Below are 27334 nucleotides of genomic sequence, written 5' to 3' on the forward strand. Positions count from 1 at the left end.
TGATTTAATCAGGTTGGGGAGATTGGAAGGATAATGGGAGACATTTGAAAATTCCTAGTTTCCTAAAACTTCTCATTTTCATTTCAGGAAGCCTGAAGGGAAAGGGTTGAGTGTGTGCTGCAGTAAAAGTGGGCTGAACAAAGCTCATTAGGGATCACAGGAAAGCAGGGATAATTTACATATCTCTTATCAGCTGGAAAACACCGCAAAATCCAGGCCCTGCTGACACCATCCCGAGCTTTGATCCAGAGCTCCTGCATGAGGAGAGGTGAGCTCAGATGTCACTCCAAGCCTTGGGTGAGCTCCTCACACACAGAGGGAAGAACCAAAGGTGGGAGACTTGTCCCAGATTTGTGCAGCTTTCAGCAGGAAACAGCCACAGCTTCCAGCAGGAATTCAGTCTCCATTTGGAATGATCTGCCCAGACTGGAGCTGGGTGTTGTTAACTCTTTCTCTCCCTTTTCAGAGACTTTCCCACAGGTGAAGTGGCTCCTGAAGAGTTGTCAGCGCTGCTTATTCCCTGGGGGAACCTTCTGTGTCCTTCCCATCCATCTTCCCTATTTTTCCCTATTTTCCCCAAGTCAGTCAGGTGATTCTGCAGGAAAAGGAGAAGCCTGGGTGGAAACCTCTGGGATGTGGCATCATTCCTGCTGCTGCTGGACACTGGTGGGATCTCCTGGAGCTGTCCATGTGGTGGGGAAGACACTGGATGTGTGTTCTAATTCATCCTGAATATCCAAACCAGGTTAACCCAGACCCACAGCTCCACAAACCTCACTTGGAGAGGGCTGGGGAGCTCTGGTGCCTCAAGCGAGGGGCTCCAGATAGGACAAGCTTCCCAAAACACACAAAAATGAACCAAATCCCAAAACATCCATCCCCATCGAGGCTGGGGCAAAGTCCCCTGATGGACCAAAGTTCTGGCTTCGATTCCAAAAGGAAAATATGGCCCTAAAGCCACCCAGCCCTTCTGCTCCTTTTGGGCCTGACCCAAATCTGCACCTCCCCTCCCCCTGCATTTCCCCCCGACACACCTTTCCTTCCACTGGAACATAACCCCAAATAAGATGTTGGCCTGACATGAAAGGAAAATGTATAAATATTTTTAAAAAGAGAAGAATTCCTGCCTCTCCACCAGTTTGCTCCAACTAATAGGTTTCAGATGTCTCACATACTTCATTCATTCAGCCCCATTCAGTCTCCTAGGAGCCCCCGCTGTATTTATTAAACACAGCAATTGTGGAATGTTCAGCACTTACAGAATCAAACACACCATTTTTTTCTTTTTTTTTTCCCCAAAAAAGCGTAATTAGAAAGCTTTGTGAGTGACCTAAAACCGTCATCCTGGTTCCAATCCCAGTGCCCACTCCAGCATCCTGCAGCTGTCCCAAAGCTCGTGCCATGGTTTAACCCTTCCTGGCTGCCCAAGAACACTTTTTTGGGGGGGAGTTTTATCCTCAGCAGGACGATTTCCCTGCCGTGCTGGAGCACCTCCTGCTCGCTGTGCTGTTCCTGAACGTGTTCTTTTGGACACTTGGCTCTCACATCCAACTTGTCTCCGCAGTCTCGGCAGCTCTTCCCACTCCTGGAGGCGCGAGTCGAGGCTGGAATCCTGCAGGATGCCAGGGCTAATTTCAGCAGCACGGAGCTGGAGAACACCAGCGCTTTCCTAGAGGGATTCGAATGGAAGCAGACAGAAGAGCAGAGCCATTTCTCATTCCAGAGCTGGCAGGGAGAGCTGAGGAGGATGTCTGGGCTGCAGAGGCAGGACACGGGGCTGGTTCCAGCTCCGGTGACCTGCCAGAGCTGGGGGACTGCTCCGAAGGGTTCGCTGGAGTCTGGCACTGGCCCAGGCCTTTTTTTGGGGAGAGACACATGAAAAGCAGAGCTGAGAGGGGACGTGAGGCCCTGAGCCTGGGCTGGGAGCATCTGGCAGGAGCCAGTGGCGGAGGAATGGCCTTTGCTTGAGGCCACAACCAGTTCACGCAGCTGCTGAGTTCTGTCGGTCTGGAGTGCTCCAACAAGAGGTCATGGCCCCCAACCAGCCTCCCCTGGGCCAGCAGCTCCATCCCCTGGGCCAGCAGCTCCATCCCCCGGGCCAGCAGCTCCATCCCCCGGGCCAGCAGCTCCATCCCCTGGGCCAGCAGCTCCATCCCCTGAGCCAGCAGCTCCATCCCCTGGGCCAGCAGCTTCATCCCCTGGGCCAGCAGCTCCATCCCCTGGGCCAGCAGCTCCATCCTCTGGGCCAGCAGCTCCATCCCGTGGGCCAGCACCTCCATCCCCTGGGCCAGCAGCTTCATCCCCTGGGCCAGCAGCTCCATCCCCTGGGCCAGCAGCTCCATCCCCTGGGCCAGCAGCTCCATCCCCTGGGCCAGCAGCTCCATCCCCTGGGCCAGCAGCTCCATCCCCTGGGCCAGCAGCTCCATCCCCTGGGCCAGCAGCTCCATCCCCTGGGCCAGCAGCTTCATCCCCTGGGCCAGCAGCTCCATCCCCTGGGCCAGCAGCTCCATCCCCTGGGCCAGCAGCTCCATCCCCCGGGCCAGCAGCTCCACCCCAGGAAGGGAGCAGAGCCCAGCCCTGCAGACCCATCCTGGGCACACCAAGCTCTTCCCAAAGGTGTGGTGGTTCATTTTTCCCCCTGCTCCCATGGGAGACCCCTGGTTCATGGGAACGGTGCTGCTGTCAGTGTTTCCACATTGCTGCCCACTTCAAAGAGCCCTCAGCGAGTCTTGTCCCAGACATTCCCAGGGGAGACGTTGGTTTCCAGGCAGGATCCCTGGTTATTGCTCCCACTGCAGGAGGTTGTACGGGAAGGGATGAATCCCCGTGGCTGTAAAACACCAAATGTGCTGAGAGCCATTCCAGAGCCTCCCAAAGGCTCATTCCAGCACTGGGTAATTAAAGTCCAGCTGTTGCTGGGCACCAGGGCAGCTCCTTGCTCTGACCACTTCCAGGGGTTCCCAGTTTCCCTATGCTTTTGCCATCTCGTTGCACAAAGGAAAACACCTCTGGAAACGCTGGTTCCTGGAATTTGCAACTGCTCTGGGCAGGCAATGGTGACATTCCCAAGGCTGCCAGAGCTCCAGGAGCGTTTGGACAATGCTTCAGGCACAGGCTGGGATTGTTGGGGTGTCTGTGCAGGGCCAGGAGCTGGATTCTGATTGTTGTGGATCTATCCCAGCACAGGACATTCCATGGTTCTACAGTTCTGTGATTAATTAGCAATCCAGGCTAATTGTCTGGTGGGCTCAGACCCCTCTAGAAGGACCACTTCTTCTCGTACAGTGTCTCCACACCCCCAGGAGTGTGGCTGGGACTGGGATATCCCAGGCAGTGCCAGGTATCCCGCTCTTCCTTCAGCATCCTCATCCCCATCAGATCCCATCTCCTCTCTTCAGGGTTTTGCCGACTTGCAGGGAACTCCCAGGTGAAACCCAAAGCAGCTCCTGCAGCTCTGTGGGAGTTCAGCCACCTCACACCCAACTCATTCCAAGCTTTAGGAAACCTCAGGCTACCTCAAGGATCTGCCAGTCTGAATTCCAGGATCTGGGACAGGAACCCATGGAGCAGCCCAACCCTTCAGCTCCTCATTTCATTTCAGAGTCGCTCCATCTCCGATTGTTCCCGGATATTCCCGTGTCACTCCGCTGTGTGCTCATGGCACAATTCCAGATTTCTGCAGAGATGCCCAGGCCATGAGCACAAACCACTGCCCCAGTCCCAGCATCTGATCATGTATTGGAAAAACCCCTACGGATGATTCCTGCCCATTCCAGAAACTCGGTGCCTCTGGGACAGCAATTCCTCCCCACTCACCCTGGGTTTCCAGCCTTTTTTGTGAGGTTGGCTGAGCATCTGCTGGTGATTAAGGGTTTTGTCATCTGGAAAGAGCTGACAATTACCTCCAATTATTCCAACTAGGTCAGGTTCTTCAGCACAAGTTTATGTGATGACTCTTGGCTGGAATTTAGGATTTCAAACCCCACTGGAGAACAGAATCCACCTCTCCTCTCTCACATTCAGGAAAAAATTCCTTCCATAAATAACAGCTCCTTGTCCCACAGGACCTGACCTGTGTGTCCCTGACCTCCTGCTGTTTCAGGACAACACCCCAGGAACTGCACAACAGGCCTGGTTCTCCAGATCTGGAAAAGGGAGTGAAGGGAATTCCAGGATGCTCCAGGAATTTTGAGAAGGGTTTTCTCATCAAACTTTCCATGTTGAAATTCCCTACTTGCTTGGAAATGTCTTTTGGTGCCTCAGGTGACAGGTGAGAGAGTGAGGACTGAGGTTTAAACTCTGTGTGGGCAAAGGATGCCTCATTCCTGGGATCCACTGTCCTGGACAGGCTCTAATCTCCCACTGGGAGCTTCTCATTGTGTGAGCAGCAAACATTTAACAGGGGCTGCACTGATTCCTGCCAATCCAAACTCTTCCAGGGCTCTTTGAACAGTTGTACCTCTCCAGCCCCACAGCAGATTTGGGCTGTCCCTCTTCTCCAGGGAAGGGGTTTTTCCAGGTGTCCCTCAAAAGCTCAGAGCTTCTCCATACTCCATTTCCCATTCAAGACTCAACGTGCCTGAGAAGCCTCCTCAGGAATCTCCTGCAGAGCAGGAAAGGTGGAGTGAACTGAGAACCCAAAATGCCATTTGGTTCTGTCCTTGTCACGCTGGCCAGCACAGGTTCCTCGTGTTTTCCAGCAGGTTCCTGGCAGTGCTTCCCACAAAGATTCCCTTGGGGACAGGAGCGTGTCCCACAAACCCCAGCTCGGAGCACACCCCCAGGAGTGAGGTGGTCCAAATGGGACAAACACAAGTGGAAAATGGGCTGCACTGCACAGCCAGGAGATTCCAACTCCTTCTCCCTAATTACATGTGATTGCTTCTTGGCAAGAGCTCAACCTGCCAGAGCAGTGAGGTTTTACAAACATTCACACAGGCATTAGATCATTGTTTGAAGGAGTTATTGGCAGCCCGAATCTGAAGTAAAAACAGAGTTTAAAGCAGACCATATTGACCAGGGTGAAGCTGGCTGCTTTCATGTCTCCTGCTTGTCTCAGGACCCCATTCGTTTCCTGTCACTCCATCACCATGGCATTCCTGGGGCTGGATGTCACCGTTCTGGGGGGTTCTGACTTTGGGGGGTTCTGTCCTTGGTGGGAACACAGGCTTATAGAATCAAGGATCCCAGGATGGTTTGGGTTGGAGGGACCTTAAATCCCACCCAGTGCCACCGCTGCCACGGCAGGGTCACCTCCCACTGTCCCAGGCTGCTCCAAGCTCCATCCAGCCTGGCCTTGGGCACTGCCAGGGATCCAGGGGCAGCCACAGCTGCTCTGGGCACCTGTGCCAGGACCTCACCCCCTCCCAGTCAGGAATTCCTTCCCAAGAGCTCTGCCATCCTCTCCCAAAACCTTTGGGAAAGCAGGTGGGAGCTCAAGCCCATGGCAAAGGACAAATGGGAATTCCCATGGAATCCTGCTGCCAGTCCCTGGGAGAACAAACTCCTGCTGCAGAGGTGAGTCTGTCCTGCACCACGCTCAGGTGGGGCTGGGAGCCTCTGGCAGCTTGGAGATGGATAAAAATATTCCAGGCTCTGGCAGCTAACCAGGCTGGAGCTCCTCACGGAGCAGCTCCCACCCCGGGGCCCTGGAGCACACCCTGGCCTTCCATGTGTTCCTAAATTAGATCTCCTGAGACCAGGACTGCCTTTTAAAAGGGAGGTGAGCTTGTTAGTGCCCAGCAATATCCCTTCGACGGGAATCAGCAGTTTTGCTGCACTTGGAAGGGCTGTGAAGGGGAAGGAGGGAAGGGGCAGCGCCAGGAAGCAGCAGAGCCCCTTTGCCTGGCACGGGGGGCACTCAGGAGCTCTGTAATTGGGACATTCCCCAGTGCTGAGGCAGAACGAGCCCCAGACTAAACCCAGGAGCTTTGGGAACGTGCAATAAGATCCAGAGAAGGTTTATAGGGGCAGTTCCCCAGCAGGCCCCTTCTCCTGAGGCCAAAACCCCCGGTTGGAAAGGGTCTAAGTGAGGATTGCCAAGCTCTCCACCCATGAAAGTCAGGGTGTGCAGGCTCCTTTCTTCCCAAACCACGGCTTGAGTTACACACCCCTGTGCTGCTGGCATAGGAAACCCAGGGAACTCAAATTAGAGGAGTAAAAAAGCTCCTGTGCTGTCAGAGATTCCCTTCCCAGCCTGCCCAGGGATCAGTAAAAACATAAATTAATCAAAAGCGGTGTCTTTTGGTTACATAGACACCTCCAGAATCCGAACATAAACGATGAAGAAACATCTGTGAGATCTGAGAGCTGCCAGGCACCAACTAAACCTGTCCTGCCAAGGCCATTTTTGAATCAGAACCCAAAATCAAAATGACAAAACAAACACAAATGACACAGGAACCGTCCTGGAAAAGCCCTCAGGAATCTGCCATCATGTTTTAGAAAGAATGCAGAATTTCTGCTGCTTTAAACTGATTTTACAGTGCAAACCTGTTGGTGCAGCAGCGGCTCTAGGAAAATCTGAACCAACAAAAAGCTTAAAGACCTTTTTGATATATTAACCAGTCCCACTCTCTGGGATGGATTAGTGATTATTGTCACCCTAAAATATAGGAATTTTGCAGGAGAGCTGACGTCCTTCCTAAGGTCAGACGTGATGAAATGGAGCCAGGAAGAAAAAATAATTGGTCCTGGTTTTAAGTGTTAAGCAATTCTGCCTCCCTGAAATAAGCAGTATAATTTATTGTTTTTTCTTGCTCACACAGCAAAATCCACAAACTGCCGAGACAACCAGGAGGGGGAATTTGTCCCCTCATGGAAATCCGTTTTTGCCTTGTAAAGCTGCATTCCCGAGCCAGCAGCTGCTCCAAAAGGCCGATGGCAGAGCCCCCATTTCACTGCAGGCACCCCCGAGGCTGTTTGGGTTACAGGATCACCCCAGGACAGCCCAGGTGTGCCGGTTTGGGATCATGGAATGGACACTCCAGAGCCGACTGTCAGCGTGTGGCCAAAGGCAGCCGCCACTTTCCCAGGGATTTTCCCTTTGCTGTGTGTTTGGAAGGTTACACAGCTGTAAGGCAGACACAGGAGGAGCTGGAAGCCTGCAGGGATCACTGCCTCCATCCCACATGTCCCATGGAAGGAAGCTCTCCCTTGGACTGACATCCCATTAACTCCTGCTGGTGGGAGTGTATTCCTGGGGCTGGAAATCCTTTGGAGCCTCCAACTGCTGGCTGCTCATCCCGCAGATAACTGCGGTCCCATCCCTGACCTGCTGACTCCTATTTATTTTCTCATTTTATAAGAACCAGGTTCTTCCCTGCTCTCATTCCTGGTGGGAACGAACACCGGTCGGGTGTGAGGCTGCTCTGTCTCGGATACCCGAGATGGAAATCTGGGATCTTGTCCAACAGGCTGTCTGTCTTCCTGGAAAAAACCTCGGCTCCACACGATCCCAATCGTGCCCTCAGCTGGAGCGAGGTGGAACTTCACAGGATGGGATGAGGCAGCCCTTTTTCTAAAACGATCCGTGAGGACACAAAGTGTTTCCAGAGCCCAGGAGAGCTCAGGGAAGAAAATCGAGAGGGGACAAATCCTGGCAAAGCTTGGTAAAGGGCTCGGTGCTCTCCGGAAAGTGGCGGATCTCTGCCTAGGTGCCATCAAATCCCAGAGACGGGATATTGGGAAGGAATTCCTAACTCTTAGGGTGGGCAGGCCCTGGCACAGAGTGGCTAGAGAAGCTGTGGCTGCCCCTGGACCCCTGGAAGTGTCCAAGGCCAGGATGGACGGGGCCTGGAGCAGCCTGGGACAGTGGGAGGTGTCCCTGCCCAAGGCAGGGGTGGCCCAAGACAATCTTTAAGGTTTTTTTCCCCCTCCATACCGGCCCCCGTTTCCCGCCATGGCCCCAGCCCTCAGGGCCTGCGCCCCGGGTTCTCCCGGCCCCGCGCGCAGGGGCTGCGAGCGGCGGGAAGCGCCGGGACCAGCGGGGGGCGCCACCGCCTCGGGCCCCACTGCGCATGTGCGCAGCGCCCCCTGCCAGAGCGCGGGAAAGCAGCGACGGGCTTGACCACCAGAGGGCACCGGGGGGGGGGGTGTCTGTAACGGCCCCGGGGCTCCGGTGTGAGGCCTGGAACCCCCCGGGGCTCCGGTGTGAGGCCTGGAACCCCCCCCCCGAGGCTCCGGTGTGAGGCCTGTGACAACCTCCGGGCTCCGGTGTGAGGTCCGGAACCCCCCGGGGCTCCGGTGTGAGGCCTGGAACCCCCCCCGGGGCTCCGGTGTGAGGTCTGGACCCCCCCCCGGGGCTCCGGCCCGGAGCCCCCTCAGCCCACAGTGCCCACCGCAGCCCACCAGAGAGGAGCCTCCGCTTTCGTGTGACTATAAATAACTTTATTGCTGCTGTGCTGGGGGTGGACTGGGTGCCTAGACAGGCAAAGGGACACACAGAGTGCTGTGACAGACCTGTCCCCCCACTTCCCCTGCCACCCGTGCTGGCAGGGGCTCATCTGCCCTGCTCCTGCAGCCGCTGCATCCTCAGGATCTGGCACAAGAGTCTCTGCACGTCTTCGTCCATGTGGCCCTAGGGTGGAGGAGACATTGGTGGGCACATGGAGTGGGGACATCAGGGCAGCTCCGTGCGTGTCCCCAGGCTGGCACCTGTCCCAGCCTCCATGCCAGCGTCCCCAGCCCTGTCCCCAGCTCACCTGTACGGCATAGAGCAGGTGGCTCCGGTACAGCGTCACCACCTTGCTGTGCCTCGTCTCTGTCTCCTGCAGCACAGGGAGGGGGTTTGGCCACAGGGCTGGGTGCTCGGGGGAGCCCCGAGCCCAGCAGGTGACCCACCTCCAGCTTCTCCTCCAGCGCCCGGATCTGGGCCTGGAGCGCCGCCGTGTTGGGTGGGGATTGTGGAGGCCCCCCTGACTCGGGGAGGGCGTTCAGGGCTTCCTTCAGCCTGAAAACCTCCTTGGAGAGCTCCGTGATCTGCACAGGGCATAGGGGTTACAGGTTACCCAGAGCAGCTGTGGCTGCCCCCGGATCCCTGGAATTGTCCAAGGCCAGGCTGGATGGGGCTTGGAGCACCCTGGGACAGTGGAAGGTGTCCCTGCCATGGCAGGGGGTGGAATGGGATAAGCTTTAAGGTCCGTTCCAGCCCAAATTCAGTGACTCCACATGTGTGGCCGAGCGGCCCCTCACGGTTCCCTGTCCCCTACCTTCCTGTCCCTGTCCCTGACCAGCCGTGCCGCATCTTCAGCGTGGCCGTGCAGCTCCCGCAGCCGCCGCGCCTCGTCCTGGGCCTGCTCCAGCTGCTTCTGCACGGCTCCCAGCCTGTCCTCCGCCGCCTGCCGCTCGCTCTTCATGAACAGCGCCTGCCGCTGCACACGGAACACCTCCTCGCACGTCTTCTCGTGCCGCCGCTGCAGCTCCTGCAGCCGCTGCGCCAGCGCCGCCGCCTCTGCCCTCAGCCCGGCCTCGGCCGCCTCGTGCTGGGCCCGCGGCACGGCCGCCGCCAGCTCTGCCTGCAGCTTCGAGGCCTCGCGGGCCTTGGCGTTGGCCGTGGCCTCCAGCTGCGCCAGGCGCTCCCGCAGGGCCCGCGCCTGCTCCTGCAGCGTGGCCGTGGCGCGGGCGTGCTCGTCCCGGGACACCCAGCCCTCGGCCTGCGCCCGCTGCAGCCACGCCGGGGCCTCCTCCTCGTGCTCCCGCAGCCGCTCCCGCAGCGCGCCCAGCTCGGCCTCCCTGCGCGCCAGCGCGGCCCGGAGCTCCGCCAGCCGTGCCTCGGCCTCCGCCGCTCCCGGCGCATCCCGCGGCCTCGCCGCCAGCTCCCGCCGCAGAGCCTCGGCCTCGGCCTCGGCGCGCCTGCAGCGCTCCAGCAGCGCTTCCTTCTCCCGCGACGCCTCCTCCACGGAGGCTCCCGGCGAGGCCGCGGCCTCCAGCCGGGCCTGCAGCTCCTTCAGCCGCCGCTCCCGCTCCTCCAGCTCGGTCTGTGCCCGCTTCAGGGCCACCCGCGCCTCGGCCAGCTCCGCGCCCGGCTCCCGCTCACCGGAGGGTGAGGAGGAGGAGGATGTCTGCACCCCCAGCTCTCTCAGGGCCGCCTTGCACTCTCCCCAGGCCCGGGCCGGCTCCTCGGCAGGGCGTGACCCCGCGGTTCCCTCCGGGATGGGCTCCGAGGCCCCGCGCTGCCCGACCCCTCCGGCCCGCGCCGTGGCCTCCCTGCCCTGCGCCCGCAGCCGCTCCAGCTCCCGCTGCAGGGCCTGGTACAGACTGGCGGGCACCACGTCCCCCGGGGCAGCGGGGCTGCTCTCGTCCCGCTCGTAGTTCTCCAGCACCTGCCGACAGACCGTGAGGCCGCCGTGGGCCAGGGGACAAGGAACAGAGGGACAGACGGATGGACAGAGGGGGACGTGCCTGGATTTTCTCCTTCAGCTCCTTGTTCTGCAAGGTCAGGGACTGCACCTGCCCCTGGAGTGTGGCCAGCAGCTCCTCGGCCGAGGGGCTCAGTGTCTTCTTGGAGAGCAGCATCTCTGCTCCTGCAGGGCACAGGGACCTGGGGCTGTGCCCACTGTGCCCCCACTGCCCAGTGCCACCTCCCCGAGGTGTCCTTGGGAGGCTGGCAAGACCTACCTGGAAACTCAAGTGGGACCCCCTCCTCGTCTTGCAGCGTCTCGATGTCATAGCTCGTGTTCTCCTTCTCATTCTGGGGGTGCAGGGTGGAGGTGACCCCCCTGTCCCCAGCCCTGGGCACTGCCAGCTGTGTCCTGCCCACACCCACCTCCATCGAGGACAGGCGGCTCCGCAGAGCCTGCACCTCCTTGCCCAGCTTGTCCTTCTCCCCATCCCGTGCCACCAGCTGCTCCTCCAGCTCCCGGATCTGCAGGGCAGGACACAGAAATAGGGTCCCCTTGGCTCCTGGCAGAGTCCTGGTGGCATTCCCAGCACCAGGACCCCTCAGAGAGCTGAGGTCACCTCCAAGCTCTTCCCTGGCCTCACCTGCTTCTCCATGGAGCGCAGGGAGCTCTCATCCAGCTCCGCCCGCTGGCAGGACCCAGGGAGAAAACAGGGAGGGATGAGTGGTGTCCCCATCTCCCCGTCCCCTCTGCTCCCTGTGGACACGGGGGCATCTCCCCAGGAGCCTGCAGCCGGTACCTCCCGTCTCTGCTTCTCCTGCTGCTCCAAGCCCCGGATCTTCTGCAGGAACTGGGCCCTCTCCTGCCGCAGCCGCACGATCTCCTCGTAGGCATCCCGGTCCTCCTGCAGGGAATCACGGAAAGCACTGAGTCCAACTCCTGCCACAAGAAACCCCAGAAATCCCCCTGCGTGCCTGAGGGGGCTTTTTGGCACAGACCCCCCAATGAGGGACCTCTCACTGAGGAGTGGTTTGGGCTGCTCTGCACCTGCCAGGCCAGGTGAGGACCTGGGGATCCATTTCTCACCTGGCTGGAGGTGCCCAGGGGGGGCAGAGGGGCCTTCCTCTTCCTCGGGGTGCTGTTCTTCTCCCTGACGGACGACTGGCTGGGCGAAGACGTCTGTGGGTACCCCAGAGCAGAGGAGAGGTGACACTCACAGTGCCCTCCCTCCTTCCTGAGCCAGGGGACCCTCAGGGATGGACACCAGCCCCTCACCTGCGATGTCTGCTCAGTCGACTCCTCTTCTGTGGGACAGAGCGGCAGGGAAGAGAAATTGAGGCGATTTAGGAGCTCAGGTGAGTGCAGGGGCACTTGGGCTGGGGACAGCGCAGGCAAAGGCGGCTCCAAACATCCAGGAAAAGGGGACACGTGCCCCCGGCCCCTGCCAGCCCTTCCCTGCCGGTGACAACCCCCAGTGACGGTGTCAGGGAGCGCGGGGTGCCCCGGCAGCCTCACCGCTGGCCCAGGAGCGGCGCTGGGCCGCCTCCTGCAGGAGGTGCTGGATGAGAGCGTTGCCCGTGGCCAGCCCGTAGTGAGCGGCGTCGTGGCCGGTGGCATCCACCACGGCCACGCGGGCGCCGGCGCTGACCAGCACCTCCACGGTGTCCACGCTGCCGCTCTCGCAGGCCAGCATCAGGGCTGTCCTGGGCACGGGGAGAGCGCGGGTGAGGGACAATCCCCGCGGCCGCTCCCGGCCCCCAGCGCTGCAGCCCCACCTGCCCTGCAGGTCCCGGCAGTTGACGGCGGCCCCGCGGTGCAGGAGGTACCGGCACAGCTCCGAGTGGCTCATCTTGGCTGCCAGGATCAGCGGCGTGGAGCCGTCCTGGGCACGGCACGGGGGAGGATGAGCAGGGAGGCTCAGATCCCCCCACGGGCACCCTGCTCCCGGTATCACCCCGATTTCCACGGCCCACCCCAAGCTGTGCTGCGTTTCGGGACGGCTGCAGCCTGGCACAGCAGGACCGGGAGCAAAGGGACCTCACCTTGTCCTTGCTGTTCAAGGGAGCCTTGAAGTCACAGAGGATCTCGGAGCAGGAGATGCAGCCGCTGGCAGCTGCGGACAAGGACAGAGGCTGAGCGCTGCCCCCGCGGGGACATGAGCGGGACAGGGCTGGCACTGTCCCTACTCACCCGCCAGGTGCAGCGCGGTCCTGCCGCTGCCATCGGCCACATCCACGGGGCAGGAGGCCTGGGGGGAGAGCCTGGGTCACCGGAGGAGGGGGACAGAGGGACAGACTACTCGAGTGGCTCTGACACAGTGAAGGGCAGGGGACTGACAGACTCCGTGGTGTGGTGAAGGAGGGGGACAGACAGACAAACCCCCTCTGGCTCCACGCTGTGGTGAAGGACAAGGGACAGACCCCCTGCGGCTCCCTGGTGCCGGGCAGCAGCGCACGGAGCTGGGAACCAGCATGCCGAGGGTGAGGGAAGGGGGTTGAAGGACAGGGAGGACACCGCGCTGGCACAGCACCTCCCTCCATCCCTCTGTGCCTCCTCCCTCTCCCTGTACCTGCAGCAGTTTGCTGACACACTGAGGGTGGCCGTGCTTGGAGGCCAAGTGCAGGGCAGTGTAACCTGGGAAGGGACAAACAGGTCAGAGCACGGCCAGCGGGGCTGTGCCAGAGGGGACAGCTTGGGGACAGAGAGACGGGCACAGCAGGATCTGCTGGAATGGGGCTGAGCAGGAAGGGGACAACCCCAGGAGCTCATCAGGCACTGCTTGAGCTCCTTTAGGAAACTGGCACAATTTACAGCCCCCCAGCTGTGGCCACCGTCTCTGTTCCCTCAGCCTCAACACCTGGGGACAACCAGTGGCCCCGTGTGACCCGTGGCATTAGGCAGGGGCACGTGGTGGCCGTGCCCTCACCCGAGCTGTCCTTGGTCATGGCATCCACGCCGTGGGCCAGCATTGCTTCCAGGCAGTCCACGTTGCCCCGCGTGGCGGCCAGGTGGAACCTGCAGTGAGACCAGGGGTTGTGGGACTCGTGTCCCCTGTCCCCAGCCGTGTCCCCAGGGCGGGGCTGGCACTCACGCCGATTTGCCCTCCGAGTCCAGCTTGGTGGGCACCAGGCCCTTGCGGAGCAGGAGCGACGTGACCCGCCCGGCATCGTTGTAGTCCACGGCCTGCAGCAGCTTCTCGTCGTTCTTGGTCCAGTCCTGGCTCTGCAACGGAGCCCAGAGGAGGCTGTGACAGTGTCAGCTGTGACAGTGCTGTCCCCAGGGCGGGCAGGGCTGGGCTGGGCTGCCTGTCCTTGTCCCCATCTCTGCTGTGCTCCATCCAGCCCTGTCCCTGGGGGTGGCCGTGTCTGTGCCCCTCTCCTGGGAGCTCACCCCCAGCTACAGAGTTCAGCTGGGATTGGGATGAAAATCCCCTGCAGCCCCCCCAGTTTGCAGCTCACGGAGCAGGGGATTTACAGACACAGCCCAGTTTAGCTGTGCCAGGCTGGGATTTGGGAGTGAGCTCAACTGCCCCGGGGTTTGCCCCAGCCACCCCAAAATCCCAGTACTAAACCCAGCCAGCACCCTTGGGAGCCCCAGCCCTGCCCATTCTCCCCGCTGATCCCATTCCCAGCCCTGCTTTGCTCCCGGAGGAGGAAGGGATCAAACCGGGGCGAGCACAGCTGGCAGCCAGAGCAGATCCCCAGGGATGCTCCAGCCTCCCGGGACAACGGGGCACAGCTCTGTCCCCCACAAAACCCCAGATGGGGATTTGCTCTCCCGGTGCCCCCGCAATCCCTGTCCCGAGGGAGCGACCCGGAGCAGGACAGGACCAGGACAAGGACTGCAAGTCCTGGCTTCACCCCGCAGCCAGTGACGACAAAGCGGCGCTGGCTGCGGTCGCGGCGGCAGGAAATGGATGTCACCTTTCGGGAGCCGCTGGCACCTGTCCCAAACCCGCCTGTGCCCGCCGGGTGCCCCCCGAGCCCCTCCAGCCCAGCGGGACCAGGGACAGGGAACAAACCAGTCTCCCAGGGCTCCTGGGCACACTGGGAGGGTGGTGCCCGCTCCCCCCACCCCCTTGTCAGGCAAGGACAAAGCAGGATGGGGGGGACACGGGGGAGCCCCGCGATGGGGATGGGGATGGCGGCTGCGGGTGGGGCGGGGGGGACGCGGCCGGAGGGGAGCCGGGAGGGGAGCCGGGACGTACCGCGAAGGAGGCGGCGGCACAAAGGCAGATCTGCTTCATGGTGCTGAGCAGGAGGCGGCGGGAGGACGCCATGCGCCCCCCGCCCCCCGCCCCGGCCGGCACGGGCACCCCCGAGCCCGAAGCGCTCCGGCATCGCCGCCCGGGCGGGGGCCGGGGCTGCGGCAGTGGGAGCCGGACCCGCCTCCTCCACCCCCGGCCCTCCCTCCTTCCCTCCCTCCTCAGCATCCCCCGCTCCGCGCATCCCTGCATCCCGCCACGGAGCGGGGAGCAGCTCCCAGCCAGGGACCGGCACCCAGACTGGGCCCAGGAAAGGTGGGAGAGGTTGCAGGAGGGCAGCTGTCCCACCTCGTGCTCAAAAGCACCCCCAAAACAGGGCTGAGCATCCTCCTGGCCCCCCAGAAGGGGGCCCTGGCGCCCCCCGGCCTGCCCTGGGGCCAAGGGAGGGGCAGATCCCCCCGCCTGCACCTCACGGGCCCCCCCAAACACCCCTAGGGAGGAACCCCAGAACTCAGAGGGTCCCCAGGCGCTGTCCGGGCAGTCCCGCTGGCAGCAGGACATCGGGAGCCCCTCAGGGACGTGTCCAGGGCGGTGTGGGGAAACCGAGGCACGGAGCACCCCGTGCAGGATGGTCCCCCAGACTCCAGGTGAGGAGCTTCAAGCTGTGTCCCCATGTCCCCAGCTGTGTCCCTCCCAGTGCACTGGGGACAGCGCTGTGCCCCTCTGCCCTCTGCGGCCCCGTGCCAGGCTGCTGCTGAATAATTGAGGAGCATCGACAGGCTGCTTCCACGGGCTGTGGCAGCTGGCAAAGCGGCACTTGTCCCCAGGAAGGGGACAGGGAGGGGACCTGGGACACGCTTCCTTCCCCTTTGCTCTGCCCCACTCCCAGCGATGGCTCTGGGAGCACTGGGGGTGCACTGGGGGCTCCATCCCACCGGCCAGGGTGGCAGTGCCAGCCTCTGTGGGGCTGCTGTCCCCGTTGTGAGTGACCACCACGTGTCCCAGGGCAAGTCCCCGTGTCGCTGTGACTCTGGAGGCATCCTGGGGGGAAATCCCCAGGTCCTCATGTCCCAGTGAACGCCCCAGGGCAGGTCCCCGTGTCCCCATGGACATCCTAGAGAAGGTCCCGGTGTCCCCATGTCCCCAGGGATGGCACTCACATCTGCCTTCTTGAACCTGGCCTTCAGGCTCTTCATGGTGGCTCAGCCTCAGCCCTGCGGCACCTGCTCGGGGGGGATGGCCACGCTCGAGGGTCTGTCCCTGCCTGGGGACAGCTCAGCGCCCCCGATCCCGCTGCTCCCAGCCCGTCCCGGCGCTCCCAGCGCAGCGCCCGGAGCCGGGAACCGGAGCCGGGGATTGTGTTACGGCTGCGGCTGCGGTTTCAGCCCCGGGCAGCCGGGGGGGCCGGGCCGGGCCGTGTTTGGGGAGGGATCTGCGGGCACCTGCCATGCCCGGGGACAGGGGACACGGCCCGGGGGTGCTGGCGGTGCCTGGGGAGGGTTGGCACCCCTCGCCCATCCCAAACACTCCTCGCCCTCGGTGGCGCCTCCTCTCCTGACCTGACACCCCCGCCCTGGCAGCCCCTGGTTTTGCCAGCACCTCCTGTTCTTGTCAGCGTGCCCTGCCCCTCCCTGGCACCCCTGTCCTTCCCTGTCCTTCCCTGGATTTGCCAGCACCCCGTGCCCATCCCCGTGTCCCCCCGGGCCGGGGGTTCAGTGCAGGTGCGGCAGTGTCGGGATAGTGTCAGGACAGGGGACGGCAGTGTCGGGATAGTGTCAGGACAGGGGACGGCAGTGTCGGGGCAGTGTCAGGACAGGGGGACGGCAGTGTCGGGGCAGTGTCAGGACAGGGGACGGCAGTGTCGGGGCAGTGTCAGGACAGGGGACGGCAGTGTCGGGATAGTGTCAGGACAGGGGACGGCAGTGTCGGGATAGTGTCAGGACAGGGGACGGCAGTGTCGGGATAGTGTCGGGACAGGGGACGGCAGTGTCGGGGCAGTGTCAGGACAGGGGACGGCAGTGTCGGGGCAGTGTCAGGACAGGGGGACGGCAGTGTCGGGATAGTGTCGGGGCAGACTCGGGGCAGTGTAAAGGCAGTGTCGGGGCAATGTCGGGGCAATGTCGGGACACACTCAGGGCAGTGTCCGGGCAGTGTCCGGGCACACTCAGGGCAGTGTCAGGGCAGTGTCCGGGCAGACTCAGGGCAGTGTCGAGCAGGCTTTGGGCACGCTCAGGGCAGTGTTCGGGCGGTGTCCGGGCACACTCAGGGCAGTGCCACTCAGAGCAGTGTCAGGGCAGTGTAGGGCAGGCTTGGGGCACACTGAGGACAGTGTCCGGGCAGTGTAAGGGCACACTCAGGGCAGTGTCCGGGCAGTGTAAGGGCACACTCAGGGCAGTGTCCGGGCACACTCAGGGCAGTGTCCGGGCAGTGTCCGGGCACACTCAGGGCAGTGTCCGGGCACACTCAGGGCAGTGTCCGGGCAGTGTCCGGGCACACTGAGGACAGTGTCCGGGCAGTGTCCGGGCACACTCAGGACAGTGTAAGGGCACACTCAGGGCAGTGTCCGGGCACACTCAGGGCAGTGTCCGGGCACACTCAGGGCAGTGTAAGGGCACACTGAGGACAGTGTCCGGGCAGTGTCCGGGCACACTCAGGGCAGTGTAAGGGCACACTCAGGGCAGTGTCCGGGCACACTCAGGGCAGTGTCAGGGCAGTGTCCGGGCACACTCAGGGCAGTGCCGTTCCCGGCCGGTGCCGGGGCGGTGCCGGGACGAGCTGAGGGCAGCCCCGCCTTGCCCGGCTCCAAGATGGCGGCGGCGGCCCCGGGGCGTGTCCCGCGGCCCCGGCCCCGCCCGGCTCTTCCGGCCGCGCCGCGGCCGCGCCGATGGCGGTGAATTACGCGGCCGGGCTGTCCCCGTACTCGGACAAGGGCAAGTGCGGCCTCCCCGAGGTGAGCGCGGCACCGCCGGGGGAACCCCCGCCCGCCCCGGGGAGCCTGGGCCCGCCCGGGCCTCCCGCGGGCCCTGCCGCGGCCCGGCGCGTTCCCATGGCAACCGCGGCCTGCGCCCCGCACCGGGGAGGGACCGAGCCCTTTGTGTGTCCCCAGCAGAGCCCGCGGCTCCCTCCTTGTCCCCCTTCCCCGGGTGTCTGTCCCCAGGTACCCCATGGCTCCCTCGTCCCTCTCGTGTCCTCCCCAGCCCACCCCCAGCTCCCTCCTTGTGCCCCCTCCATGGCCCTTTCCGTGACCCCAGCCCCAGCTCCCTTCTTCTCCCCCCTTGGCTCCGTCCGTGCCCCCCTGAGCCCCAGCAGTTCCCGGGAAGTTTAAAACGGGCTTTGAGGGCAGCGACAGGGACACTCAGGAGCCTGGCCTGATCCAGGGGGATGCTGAGGGGACACACAGGGTCCTGTCCTTGTCCCTGTCCCCAGGAGAATGGGCTGGAGAAGCATCTCAGGAATTAAATCTGTGCCCAAACCAGCGGGTCGTGTCCCCACCTCCACGGTTCCCACGTCCCTCGCTGTCCCTCGGCCCTGCCCTGTCCCCAGAGCCGGTGGCACTGCTGGTGACAGCTGGAGCTGAGCACACGTGGGGTGGCCCTGGGTCGCTCCTGGAGCCCAGCCTGGGCCAGCTGCCTGTCAGAGCAACAAATTCCCTGTTGGTGTTGGCTGTTCCCAGCCCTGTCCCTGCGTGGAGATGCTCCAGACAACGCGGAGTCTCTCCCATTAAATGTTTTGGTCGTTAAAGAATGCAAAATCCTTCATGAAAAAGGAAGAATTGTGGCCTACTGGGGCTCTAGAATCATGGAATCCCAGAATGGTTTGGGTTGAAGGGACCTGAGGGGTCATCCAGTCCCACCCTTGCCATGGCAGGGACACCTTCCCCTGTCCCAGGCTGCTCCAAGCTCCGTCCAGCCTGGCCTTGGGCATTCCAGGGATCCAGGGGCAGCCACAGCTGCTCTGGGAATTCCAGGGCCTCCCCACCCTCACAGGGAAGGATTAATTCCCTATATAATCCATGCCCGCACTGGTTTTTGTCTGTTCCCAGATTTTCGACCCTCCGGAGGAGCTGGAGCGGAAGGTGCAGGAGCTGGCAGACCTGATCCGGAGCTCCTCCAATGTGGTGTTTCACACAGGAGCAGGGATCAGCACGGCCTCAGGGATCCCTGACTTCAGGTGAGTCCCAGGGCTGGCAGGGTGGCACCTCCATCGTGTCCATCTTCCTTTGTGGAAAGCTCTGATTTTAACCCAGACCTGCCCCATCCCTGCTGTCCATCCCGGATCCTCAGCTGTTCCCACAGAATCCCCACGTGTGCTGTGTTTGCCCCAGAACCCTGCTGATCCATGAGCTCTGCTCCCATGGATGGGGCACCTGGAGCCTGAGCTCTCCCTTCCTGCTCTTTCCAGAGGTCCCAATGGTGTCTGGACTATGGAAGAGAAAGGGCTCTCCCCAAAATTCGACACCACCTTTGAGAACGCCAGGCCCTCCAAGACTCACATGGCGCTGCTGGGGCTGCAGAGAGTGGGAATCCTGAAATTCCTGGTCAGCCAGAACGTGGACGGCCTGCACGTGCGGTCAGGATTCCCACGGTACTTTCCCAGCCCCACACAGAGGGTTTGATTCCCAAGGAATCTCTGCCCTGTCTGATACGGGGAGTAGAAGCTGGGAGGGGATAAAGCAGCTGGAATTTTAGAGGAGGGAGGTTCTGGTTCTGATCCAGAGGGTCGTGGAGTGAAATCAGCCTTGGCTGTTGCTCTCTGGAAATTCTTCCAGGTGCTGTTTGTGCAAAAATGGATTATGGAATCATGGAATCCCAGAATGGTTTGGGTTGGGAGGGACCTTAAAGCCCATCTCGTTCCCCCTGCCGAGGACAGGCTTGAAAGATGCCCAGTGTGACACTGCTACCTCTGGTGTTTCATGCTGAGGGAAAGGAGGCCCTGGCATGGATTTCCCAGAGAAAAATGGGATGGCCCATCCCTGGAAACAAGGATGGAAACAGGGACAGGCCTTGGACGACACTCTCAGGCACAAGGTGGGATTGTTGTGGTGTCCTGTGCAGGGCCAGGGGTGGAATGGAGCTTGGAGCAGCCTGGGACATGGGAGGTGTCCCAGATCTTTTAAGATCTTTTCCAACCCCATCCATTCTGTGATTCCATGAGTCAGGATGTGGCTGAGGGGCACCAGGAGAAGGTGCCTGTCACAAACACCTTCATCCAGAGCTGCCTCCAGGCATTTCCTGACATTACAAACCCCAGGTCCTGGGTCCTGCTCCCAGCCCTGTGTTTGTCTGTTTAACCTAAACAGCCATGGGAAGAGCAGTAGGGAATGATGACAGAATTCCATGGTGCTTCCACAGCCCAGAGCCACTGGCTCCTGTTCCAGCTCAGCCCAGCTCTGCATCCCAAACGAAGCCTGTGCTTGAGCAAGCTGAACTGGGGCCAAACTGGGGGAAATCAAGTCAGTCCTGTCTCACACAGCCTGGAGGAAGTTCCCAGTCGGCGTGGGGCTCTGAGGAAGATAGGGAGAGCATGGCTGTGTTTTCCTCTGGCTTCTGCTCTGAGCCTGAGGGGAATTTTAGGAAAAACAGGTGTCAGAGGGCTGAAACAGCACAGGGACAGACAGGAAGGTTGGGTGCTGGAAAAGCAAAGATCTGGATACTCCCAGGAGAAGAGATTTGAGTGGATCAGGAGCTGCAATCAGTGCTGCAGATGGAAACACTGAAATTAAAAGGCCAGGACCTGCTGTCCCTCCCTCAGTACCTGTTGGGGGATGAACCCATCACTTGGCAGAGCTGGAATGCAGGGAAGCCCTTGAGGTTCCTGGGGAGGAGGTAGGGTTCTCCCAGGGCTCCCCACCCTTCCCAGCTCACCTGTGCCTTTCTCCCGCAGGGACAAGCTGGCCGAGCTCCACGGGAACATGTTTGTGGAAGAGTGCGTGAAATGCGGGAAGTACGTGAGCCCTGGGGAGGGGCTGGGCTGGGATTTCCATCCCAGGGGAAGCTGGGCTGGGATTTCCATCCCAGGCTGGGGTGGGGGGCACTCCAGCCCCTCCCTGAGCCCGGCCCTGAGCAGCTCTGTGTCTCTGCAGGCAGTACGTGCGCGACGCCGTCGTGGGCAGCATGGGGCTCAAGCCCACGGGCCGCCTCTGCAGCGTCACCAAGGCCCGGGGGCTGCGGGCCTGCAGGTAGGGATCCCTCCTGGCATGTGGGACAGGGGGATGAGCCCACAGCCCCTCGGGTTCGGGAGAAGCAGCCCAGGCTGCAGGAGGATCTGTCTGGGTGCTCTCGGTCCCTTCACAGTGCAGGGACAAGAAGGGTGGGACAGGCTCTGGTCGTTGTCCCCTCTGCCGAGGCAGCTCCTGCCTTTTCCAGGGAAAACCATGGTCCCTGTGTGTGTTTTCCAGAGGGAAGTTACGAGACACTATTCTGGATTGGGAAGATTCCCTGCCTGACCGTGACCTGACACTGGCAGATGAAGCCTGCAGGTACTGACACCCTCCTGACACAGGAGGGGAACGGTCCCTTCCCTCCCATCCATGCCCTGATTCTGGATTTCTCCTCCTCCCTGCAGGAAAGCCGATCTCTCCGTCACCCTGGGGACCTCTCTGCAGATCAAACCCAGCGGGAACCTCCCCTTGATCACCAAGAAGAGAGGAGGGAAGTTGGTCATTGTCAACCTCCAAGCAACCAAACACGTGAGTGAGCGTCCTGCAGCTCCACACTGCTCCTTTCCCCTCCTGTCCCCTGTTCCAGGCCCATCCCGAGTTTGTCCCTGCACGTTGTCCCCTCCCAGGTGGCCTCTCTTAGCAGGCAAACAGGCTGGGAGTCCTGTGTTGGAGGGTTTAAACCTGCAACTCCTGCTGAACACGCAGAGATTGCAGGTAAATATTAGAATTGTGGAAAGGGCTGGGTTGGAAGGGACCTTAAAGCTCATCCCGTTCCCTCTCCCATGGGCAGGGACACTTTCCACTACCCCAGGCTGCTCCAAGCCCTGTCCAACCTTATCCAAGCAAGTCTTAGGAGCAGAGTAAAAGCTCAGCCTGGAGCCTGCTGTGTCCTCTCAGGGTTTACAGCCCGATGGAATGACCACACACACGGAGTCTGTGTGTAGGGCATGCTCGGTTCCTGCTCGGTTCCTGCTCGGTTCCTGCTCGGTTCCTGCTCAGATGTTGGTGCCCAAGTGTCCAAAGTCTTTAATACCCAGAGCTGGGGGTCCCTGGGGTGTCACCAGAGCTCCCTCGTGCCTGTCACGCTCTGTCCCTGGCTCTGTGCCTGTGTCCCTGTCCCCAGGCTCCAGCCCACGCCCCGGCAGAGCCCCGGGGTCACCTCATGTCCCACTGGCAGTGGCCCACCGGGGACATCCCGCTGTCCCTGGGAGGGGCCGTCTGTCCCCTGAGCCGTGTCCCCGCTGTCCAGGACCGCCAGGCCGACCTGCGCATCCACGGCTACGTGGACGAGGTGATGACCAAGCTGATGAAGCACCTGGGGCTGGAGGTGCCCGAGTGGACGGGGCCGGTGGTGGTGGAGAGCGCCGAGCTGGCCAAGGCCGAGCAGCTGCAGGGGCGGCTGAAGGAGGAGCCGCTGTCCCAGCACAACGGCACCGGAGCGCCGTGTCCCGGGAACGGGCTCAAGCTGGAGTGTCCCAGCCCGGACACGGGGCCGACACCGGTGAAGAAGATGAAGGTGGAGCCTCTCCTCACCTGACCTGGACTGTCCCTGTCTCACCTGGGCTGCTTTTCCTACCAACTTTTTTTTATACCCTTAAATATTGTCCCTTTTTTTATGTCAGTATTAAACACACTTGAATTGTGGCTCGTGGAGCAGCTGCAGCCATGGGCCTGGAGAGGGCCTTGCACAGGGAAATTGCTCCCTGTGAGGGTGGTGAGGCCGTGGAATGGAATTCCCAGAGCTGCTGTGGCTGCCTCTGGATCCCTGGAATGTTCAAGGCCAGGCTGGACAGGGCTTGGAGCAGCTTGGGACAGTGGAAGGTGACTCTAATTCCACGTCACTTGGTCATGGAAGGGCACTGGATCCCAGCTGGACTCAGGGATGGGAGCTGTGGGAGGCTGCCCTGACTCTCCACAAGCTCCAGGTTGGGCATGGCTGTGTCCCCCTGCTCTCCTGGCAGCTTGAGGTCCCCCTGCCCCAGGGCTCCTTGAAACCTCATGGATCACCCCCTCTTAAACTACAGCCAGTGGATTTTTTCCAAAATATCTTATATTTAGAGATGAAAATAAAATTACAAAAACAAAGACCAAAACAAAACCAAGAACAAAACCAACCAGTTGCACCATCAGCAGCCAACCAGACCAGGGCCCCTCCTGCTTCTTCAGCTCCATCCTGACTGACCCCATGTCCCTTCCACAACTCCCACTGTGCTGGGGGGCAGGAGCAGCCCCTTCCCTCCCAGTAAAGCCAGTGGGATCAGGTCTCTTCTTCCCAGTCCACAGAATCCAAGCAAAGCCAAGCAGGGCCAGCATCCGGAGGCAGATCCTGGAGGGGTCCCCCGAGGGCTTGTCCTGTAGGGGATGAGGTGCTGGCACCCCACAGCACCCCCGTGCTCCCTGCTCTGCCTAAAGCTCCTCCGCCGGCTCCAGCACCGCGGGCCGGCCGTGCCTGGGCTTGGACCATGCCAGGGATGGCAGCCCCGGCTGTGGCACGGTGCCATCCCCTGGCACAGCTTCCCCGTGGTCCTCAGGGCTCAGCCCCTCGGGGGCCGATGCCCGCGTGTCGTTCCGGAGGGAGCCTTTGTCCCGCGGTGTCGGGAATGTGCCCTGGAACGCCTCGTGCAGGGTCTCGGCCGCCTCCTCCGACCACAGCGGCTCCGGGAGCTTCTCCTCCGCGGCCTGGGGCTGGGTGTGAACCACGCGGGAGGCGGCGGCGTTGTGCAGGGACCTGGAGAAAACTGAGCCCGCAGAGGGTCAGGGCCTGGTCCCTGAGGGGCTGTCCAGCTCTGGCTCAGCTCAGAACAGCTCAGCCCAGCCCAGCCCAGCCCAGCCCAGCCCAGCCCAGCCCAGCCCTCACCTCGCACAGGTCTGAAGTCGCCGTTTGCCTCAGTCTTGCTGGGAGTGAAGGGGCTGATGGAGGGGAAGACAATGAGGGTGAAGGAGAGCAGCAGGACCTGGGGACAGAGGGGACATCACTGAGCACAGCAGGGGAGAGACTCCATCCATCCATCCATCCATCCATCCATCCATCCATCATCCATCCATCCATCCATCCATCCATCCATCCATCCATCCATCATCCATCCATCCATCCCTCCCTCCCTCCCAGCCCATCTCCAGGGCTCCCAGGTGTGGAGGCCCCACTCACCGCCAGGCAGGTTCCTGTCTGTGCTGCCTTGTTGCTCGACTGAACCACCATGGCCTGGAGCTTCTTCAGCTGCTCCAGGAGGGATCTGGGAGCAGGGAGAGCCCATGAGCCCCCATCCCAACACTTCCCACCTCACCTTGTCCCCATCCCACCCTGGGAACACCTACGAGTTCTGCTTCTCCAGGTGCAGGACTTTCCTCTGCAGCTCCTGGTTCTGGGCCGTGCACGCCGACATCCTGGGGCAGGGAGAGCGGGGTGGGAGGGCTGGCAAGGAGCAGTGCCCAGGGTGCCACCCCAGGGTCTGTGTGTCACCGTGCCCAGGGGAGGGGCTGGGCTCTCTACCTGCTCTCCAGCCCATCAATGTATTCCTTCTTCTTCTTGCGGCTCTCCTGAGCCGACTGCTTGTTCCGGATCTTCCTCCGGATCTTCTTCAGCACCCGCTCCTCGTACTGGGGGAGACACAGCGGGGTCAGGGCCAGCAGGCCTGGGACCCCCACTCCACACCCTTCCCAGGTGTCCTGCACCCACCTTGGTGAGGGGCAGCTGCGTGGGCAGGGTCACCCCCTCCTTCACCAGCAGCTTCTTCTCGTCCTCCGTCAGCACCAGCTCCTGGAAGGGGCCCTGGCTCGGCTGGAGCAGGGAGCCAGGAGCCTGTGGCTGCTGTGGGAACATGGAGTGGTGACACCTCTGGGTCCCTGGGACCGTGGTGAAGGTGCCTTGGGCCAGGAAGGGACAGGGGTCATAGACAAGGACCAGGAAGGGAAAGGGAACATGTGTGGGGATGGGGAGGGATAGGATTGGGAATGGGGATGGATGATGAGGGTCCAGGAAAGGACAAGGCTGGGGACAGGGAGCGTTGGGGACACAGGGACAAGGACTCACGTTGTCAGAGCTGCCCGAGAGCAGCAGGTCCTTGACGGTGAGGGCACAGGATGCAGGAGGAGGGACCACGGGCACGTCCTGGCTCTCCTCCAGGAAGAACCCGGGGTGCCACATGTCTGGGTGAGGGCAGAGCGGGGCTGTCAGCAGTGCTGTGTCCCCAGTGTCCCCAGTGTCCCCACTTCAGGACCCTCCCCCTGTCATGGCCCCAGAACCAGGGTGACTTGCTGCCCCTGAGTCTGTCCCCCCAAACCCCCAAACTGTCCCTTTGGTCCTGCCCTAGCCCTCCAACACCAGTCTGCCCAGCTCACCCCAGTTCCCAAGCTCTCCACATTCTCCCTATCTCCTCCCCAGCCCACCAGACCTCCCAGTTCTTTCCAGTTTCCCCCATCTCCCTTAATTTCCTCACAACCCCCCACCTCCTCCTCCCCCGCTCTCAGCTCCCCAGTGTCCCCAGCCTGGTCCCTTGCCAGCGTGGCTCACCCAGGTCGATGGAGACCTCGGGGTGCAGGACCCCCGAGCCCGCTGGGGGGGGCTGGGCCTGGCAGGGGTCAGTGTAGGGGTACAGGACCTCTCGGGGACCCCTGTCACAGCTCCGGGGGGGGCTGTCGTGCTGGTCAGAGGGGGGGTCCTCGGACACCCCGCTGTCACTGGTGGCTGGGGACCAGCTGGGCGAGTCTGACACCGAGTCCCCGGAGGCCAGGATGGAGCTCAGGAGGTCCTTGCTGTCCGGAGCACGCTGTGGGGACACGGCACCGTCACCGGGAGCACCCATTCCCCGGCGTGTGGCATCCCCGGGCTGGGACCCAGCAGGGCCGGGCCGGGCCGGGCTCGGGGCTCACCCTGTCCTGGGGCCAGGCTCCCGGCGGTGTCCCCAGCTCCGCCCCACGCAGGATCCAGTCCTGGCAGTCGAAGAGGAGATCCAGCAGGTCCAGGTTCTCGAGGCTGCCCACACTGGAGGCCATGGCTGCGGGGTGGCAGGGTCATTGCCCAGCCCAGGCCCCGCCGTGCCCCCCACTGCCACCCCCTGGAAAAGCCCTACAGGTGTGGGACAGGATGTGGGGGCTCCAGGTATGGCAGTGTCCCCTCTCCTTCCAGCAGCTGAAATTCCCAAATCCTCTGGTTTTCCACCCAGAGCAGCCCAGCCAGGGGATCCCTCCTGGAGGAGACTGTGCTGGAAGAGCTGGTTAATCATTTTGGGTGGCAAGTGGAGGGGAAGGGACTGCAGCCACCGGCCACCCCAGGGAGGGGACTCAGTCCCTCACTGCCACCCTGGGCACTGATTGAGACTCTGGACTCAGAGACAGCCACTGGGCCAGCTGACCAGTAGCCCAAGTGGCCAATCAGCCAACTGGCATCCCAACTACCCGGCCAGCTGACCCACTGACCAACTGTCAGTCAATGAACTGATCAAGAGACACACCAAATGGTCAGCCTGCTGGCCAAGGGACCAATGGATGGACTGACCCAACAACCAGCCCACTGACCAACAGCCTGTGCAGTCATCTCTGACTGACTGACCCACCAACCCACCACCCAACTGACTCAAATGTCCTCCCAGCCAGCTGGGGACAGCTGTCATTGCTTGACATTTGTCTGGCCAAGGTGGACACGGGGCTTTATTGCACCCTGTCCTTCACCCTCAATCCTCTCAGTGAATCCTGATGTCCCCATGGGATCTCGCTGAGCGGTGGCAGTCAGGACATACCTGATTGAGATGCCATGGATTGTCCTCTCAACCCTCTCTGAGCACACACAGGAACGCAGGGGACAAGCCCGGCCTTCACCCTCCTCCTCCTCCTCTTCCTCCTCCTGACTCAAGTGGCAAAGTTTAAACTCCAACTGCACAGAAATAATATCCCAGATTGCAAAATGTCCCAGCCCTGATTGGGGCTGTCGAGGTGTGATGGCAGGGCCGCCCCGGGGCTGGACCCATAACTCATTAGCCAAATGTTTTTGTGCTCCTCTGCCAAGCAGGGCAGGAGGGGCCGGGGCTGCCGGGCGAAGTCCAGGTGCTATAATTGTCCATGAACCTTCACCCATTTTTGGGGACAGTTTCCCTTTTTTCAGACATCTCAGCATTAATCACATTCCATGTGCGCTGAGGGCGATATCCGGGGACGTTGGCTTGGACTCTACCACTGATGGCTTATCCAAAAAAGCCTTGGTGGCCTGTGGGAGAGAGACCATTGACGAGGGATGCACGGACAGGACACAGGGAATGGCTTCCTACTGCCAGAGGGCAGGGATGGATGGATGGATGGATGGATGGATGGATGGATGGATGGATGGATGGATGGATGGATGGATGGAAGGATGGATGGATGATGGATGGATGGATGGATGGATGGATGGACGGACGGATGGATGGATGGATGGATGGATGGATGGATGGATGGATGGATGGATGGATGGATGGATGGAGGGAAGGATGGAGGGAAGGAATTGTTCCCTGTGAGGGAGGTGAGGCCCTGGCACAGGTGCCCAGAGCAGCTGTGGCTGCCCCTGGATCCCTGGCAGTGCCCAAGGCCAGGCTGGACAGGGTTCAGAGCACAGTGGAAGGTGTCCCTGCCATGGAGTGGGATGTATTTAAAATCCATCCC

General features: G+C 61.5%; 3 protein-coding genes across 8 annotated transcripts; 1 reads left to right on the forward strand and 2 right to left on the reverse strand.

Moving 5' to 3' along the window:
* Positions 1 to 8380: 8380 nt before the first annotated feature.
* Positions 8381 to 15884, reverse strand: ANKRD24 (ankyrin repeat domain 24). 3 transcript variants are annotated; one of them, XM_058858709.1, is made up of 19 exons: positions 14548 to 14681; positions 13432 to 13562; positions 13267 to 13355; positions 12910 to 12974; positions 12531 to 12588; positions 12383 to 12453; positions 12116 to 12222; positions 11856 to 12043; positions 11616 to 11644; positions 11427 to 11519; positions 11140 to 11244; positions 10984 to 11028; positions 10766 to 10864; positions 10618 to 10690; positions 10402 to 10523; positions 9210 to 10322; positions 8842 to 8979; positions 8703 to 8768; positions 8381 to 8578 (listed from the first exon to the last, which is right to left on the reverse strand). In XM_058858709.1, exons 1-19 carry the CDS (start codon positions 14617 to 14619, stop codon positions 8501 to 8503), a joined length of 2742 nt encoding a protein of 913 aa, XP_058714692.1. In that variant the 5' UTR covers positions 14620 to 14681; the 3' UTR covers positions 8381 to 8500. The 3 variants fall into 3 exon arrangements, with proteins under 3 accessions (XP_058714692.1, XP_058714690.1, XP_058714689.1); XM_058858707.1 differs by lacking the exon at positions 14548 to 14681 and adding an exon at positions 15705 to 15884 and having other exon boundaries at positions 11856 to 12222; XM_058858706.1 differs by having other exon boundaries at positions 11856 to 12222.
* Positions 15885 to 17346: 1462 nt separating this feature from the next.
* Positions 17347 to 22348, forward strand: SIRT6 (sirtuin 6). 2 transcript variants are annotated; one of them, XM_058858713.1, is made up of 8 exons: positions 17347 to 17494; positions 18587 to 18714; positions 18946 to 19128; positions 20428 to 20487; positions 20627 to 20722; positions 20942 to 21022; positions 21109 to 21232; positions 21954 to 22348. In XM_058858713.1, exons 1-8 carry the CDS (start codon positions 17429 to 17431, stop codon positions 22239 to 22241), a joined length of 1026 nt encoding a protein of 341 aa, XP_058714696.1. In that variant the 5' UTR covers positions 17347 to 17428; the 3' UTR covers positions 22242 to 22348. The 2 variants fall into 2 exon arrangements, with proteins under 2 accessions (XP_058714696.1, XP_058714697.1); XM_058858714.1 differs by having other exon boundaries at positions 18946 to 19113.
* Positions 22349 to 22488: 140 nt separating this feature from the next.
* CREB3L3 (cAMP responsive element binding protein 3 like 3) lies at positions 22489 to 27001 on the reverse strand. 3 transcript variants are annotated; one of them, XM_058858711.1, is made up of 10 exons: positions 26440 to 26995; positions 25574 to 25698; positions 25215 to 25470; positions 24735 to 24850; positions 24381 to 24509; positions 24195 to 24301; positions 24020 to 24088; positions 23853 to 23937; positions 23562 to 23658; positions 22489 to 23442 (listed from the first exon to the last, which is right to left on the reverse strand). In XM_058858711.1, the coding sequence occupies exons 1-10, from the start codon at positions 26453 to 26455 to the stop codon at positions 23111 to 23113; spliced, it is 1332 nt and encodes a 443-aa protein (XP_058714694.1). In that variant the 5' UTR covers positions 26456 to 26995; the 3' UTR covers positions 22489 to 23110. The 3 variants fall into 3 exon arrangements, with proteins under 3 accessions (XP_058714694.1, XP_058714693.1, XP_058714695.1); XM_058858710.1 differs by having other exon boundaries at positions 24381 to 24512; positions 26440 to 26991; XM_058858712.1 differs by having other exon boundaries at positions 23098 to 23432; positions 24381 to 24512; positions 26440 to 27001.
* Positions 27002 to 27334: the final 333 nt, after the last annotated feature.

Source organism: Poecile atricapillus, chromosome 28 (genome assembly GCF_030490865.1).
Source record: "Poecile atricapillus isolate bPoeAtr1 chromosome 28, bPoeAtr1.hap1, whole genome shotgun sequence".
NCBI classification, from domain to species: Eukaryota; Metazoa; Chordata; class Aves; order Passeriformes; family Paridae; genus Poecile; species Poecile atricapillus.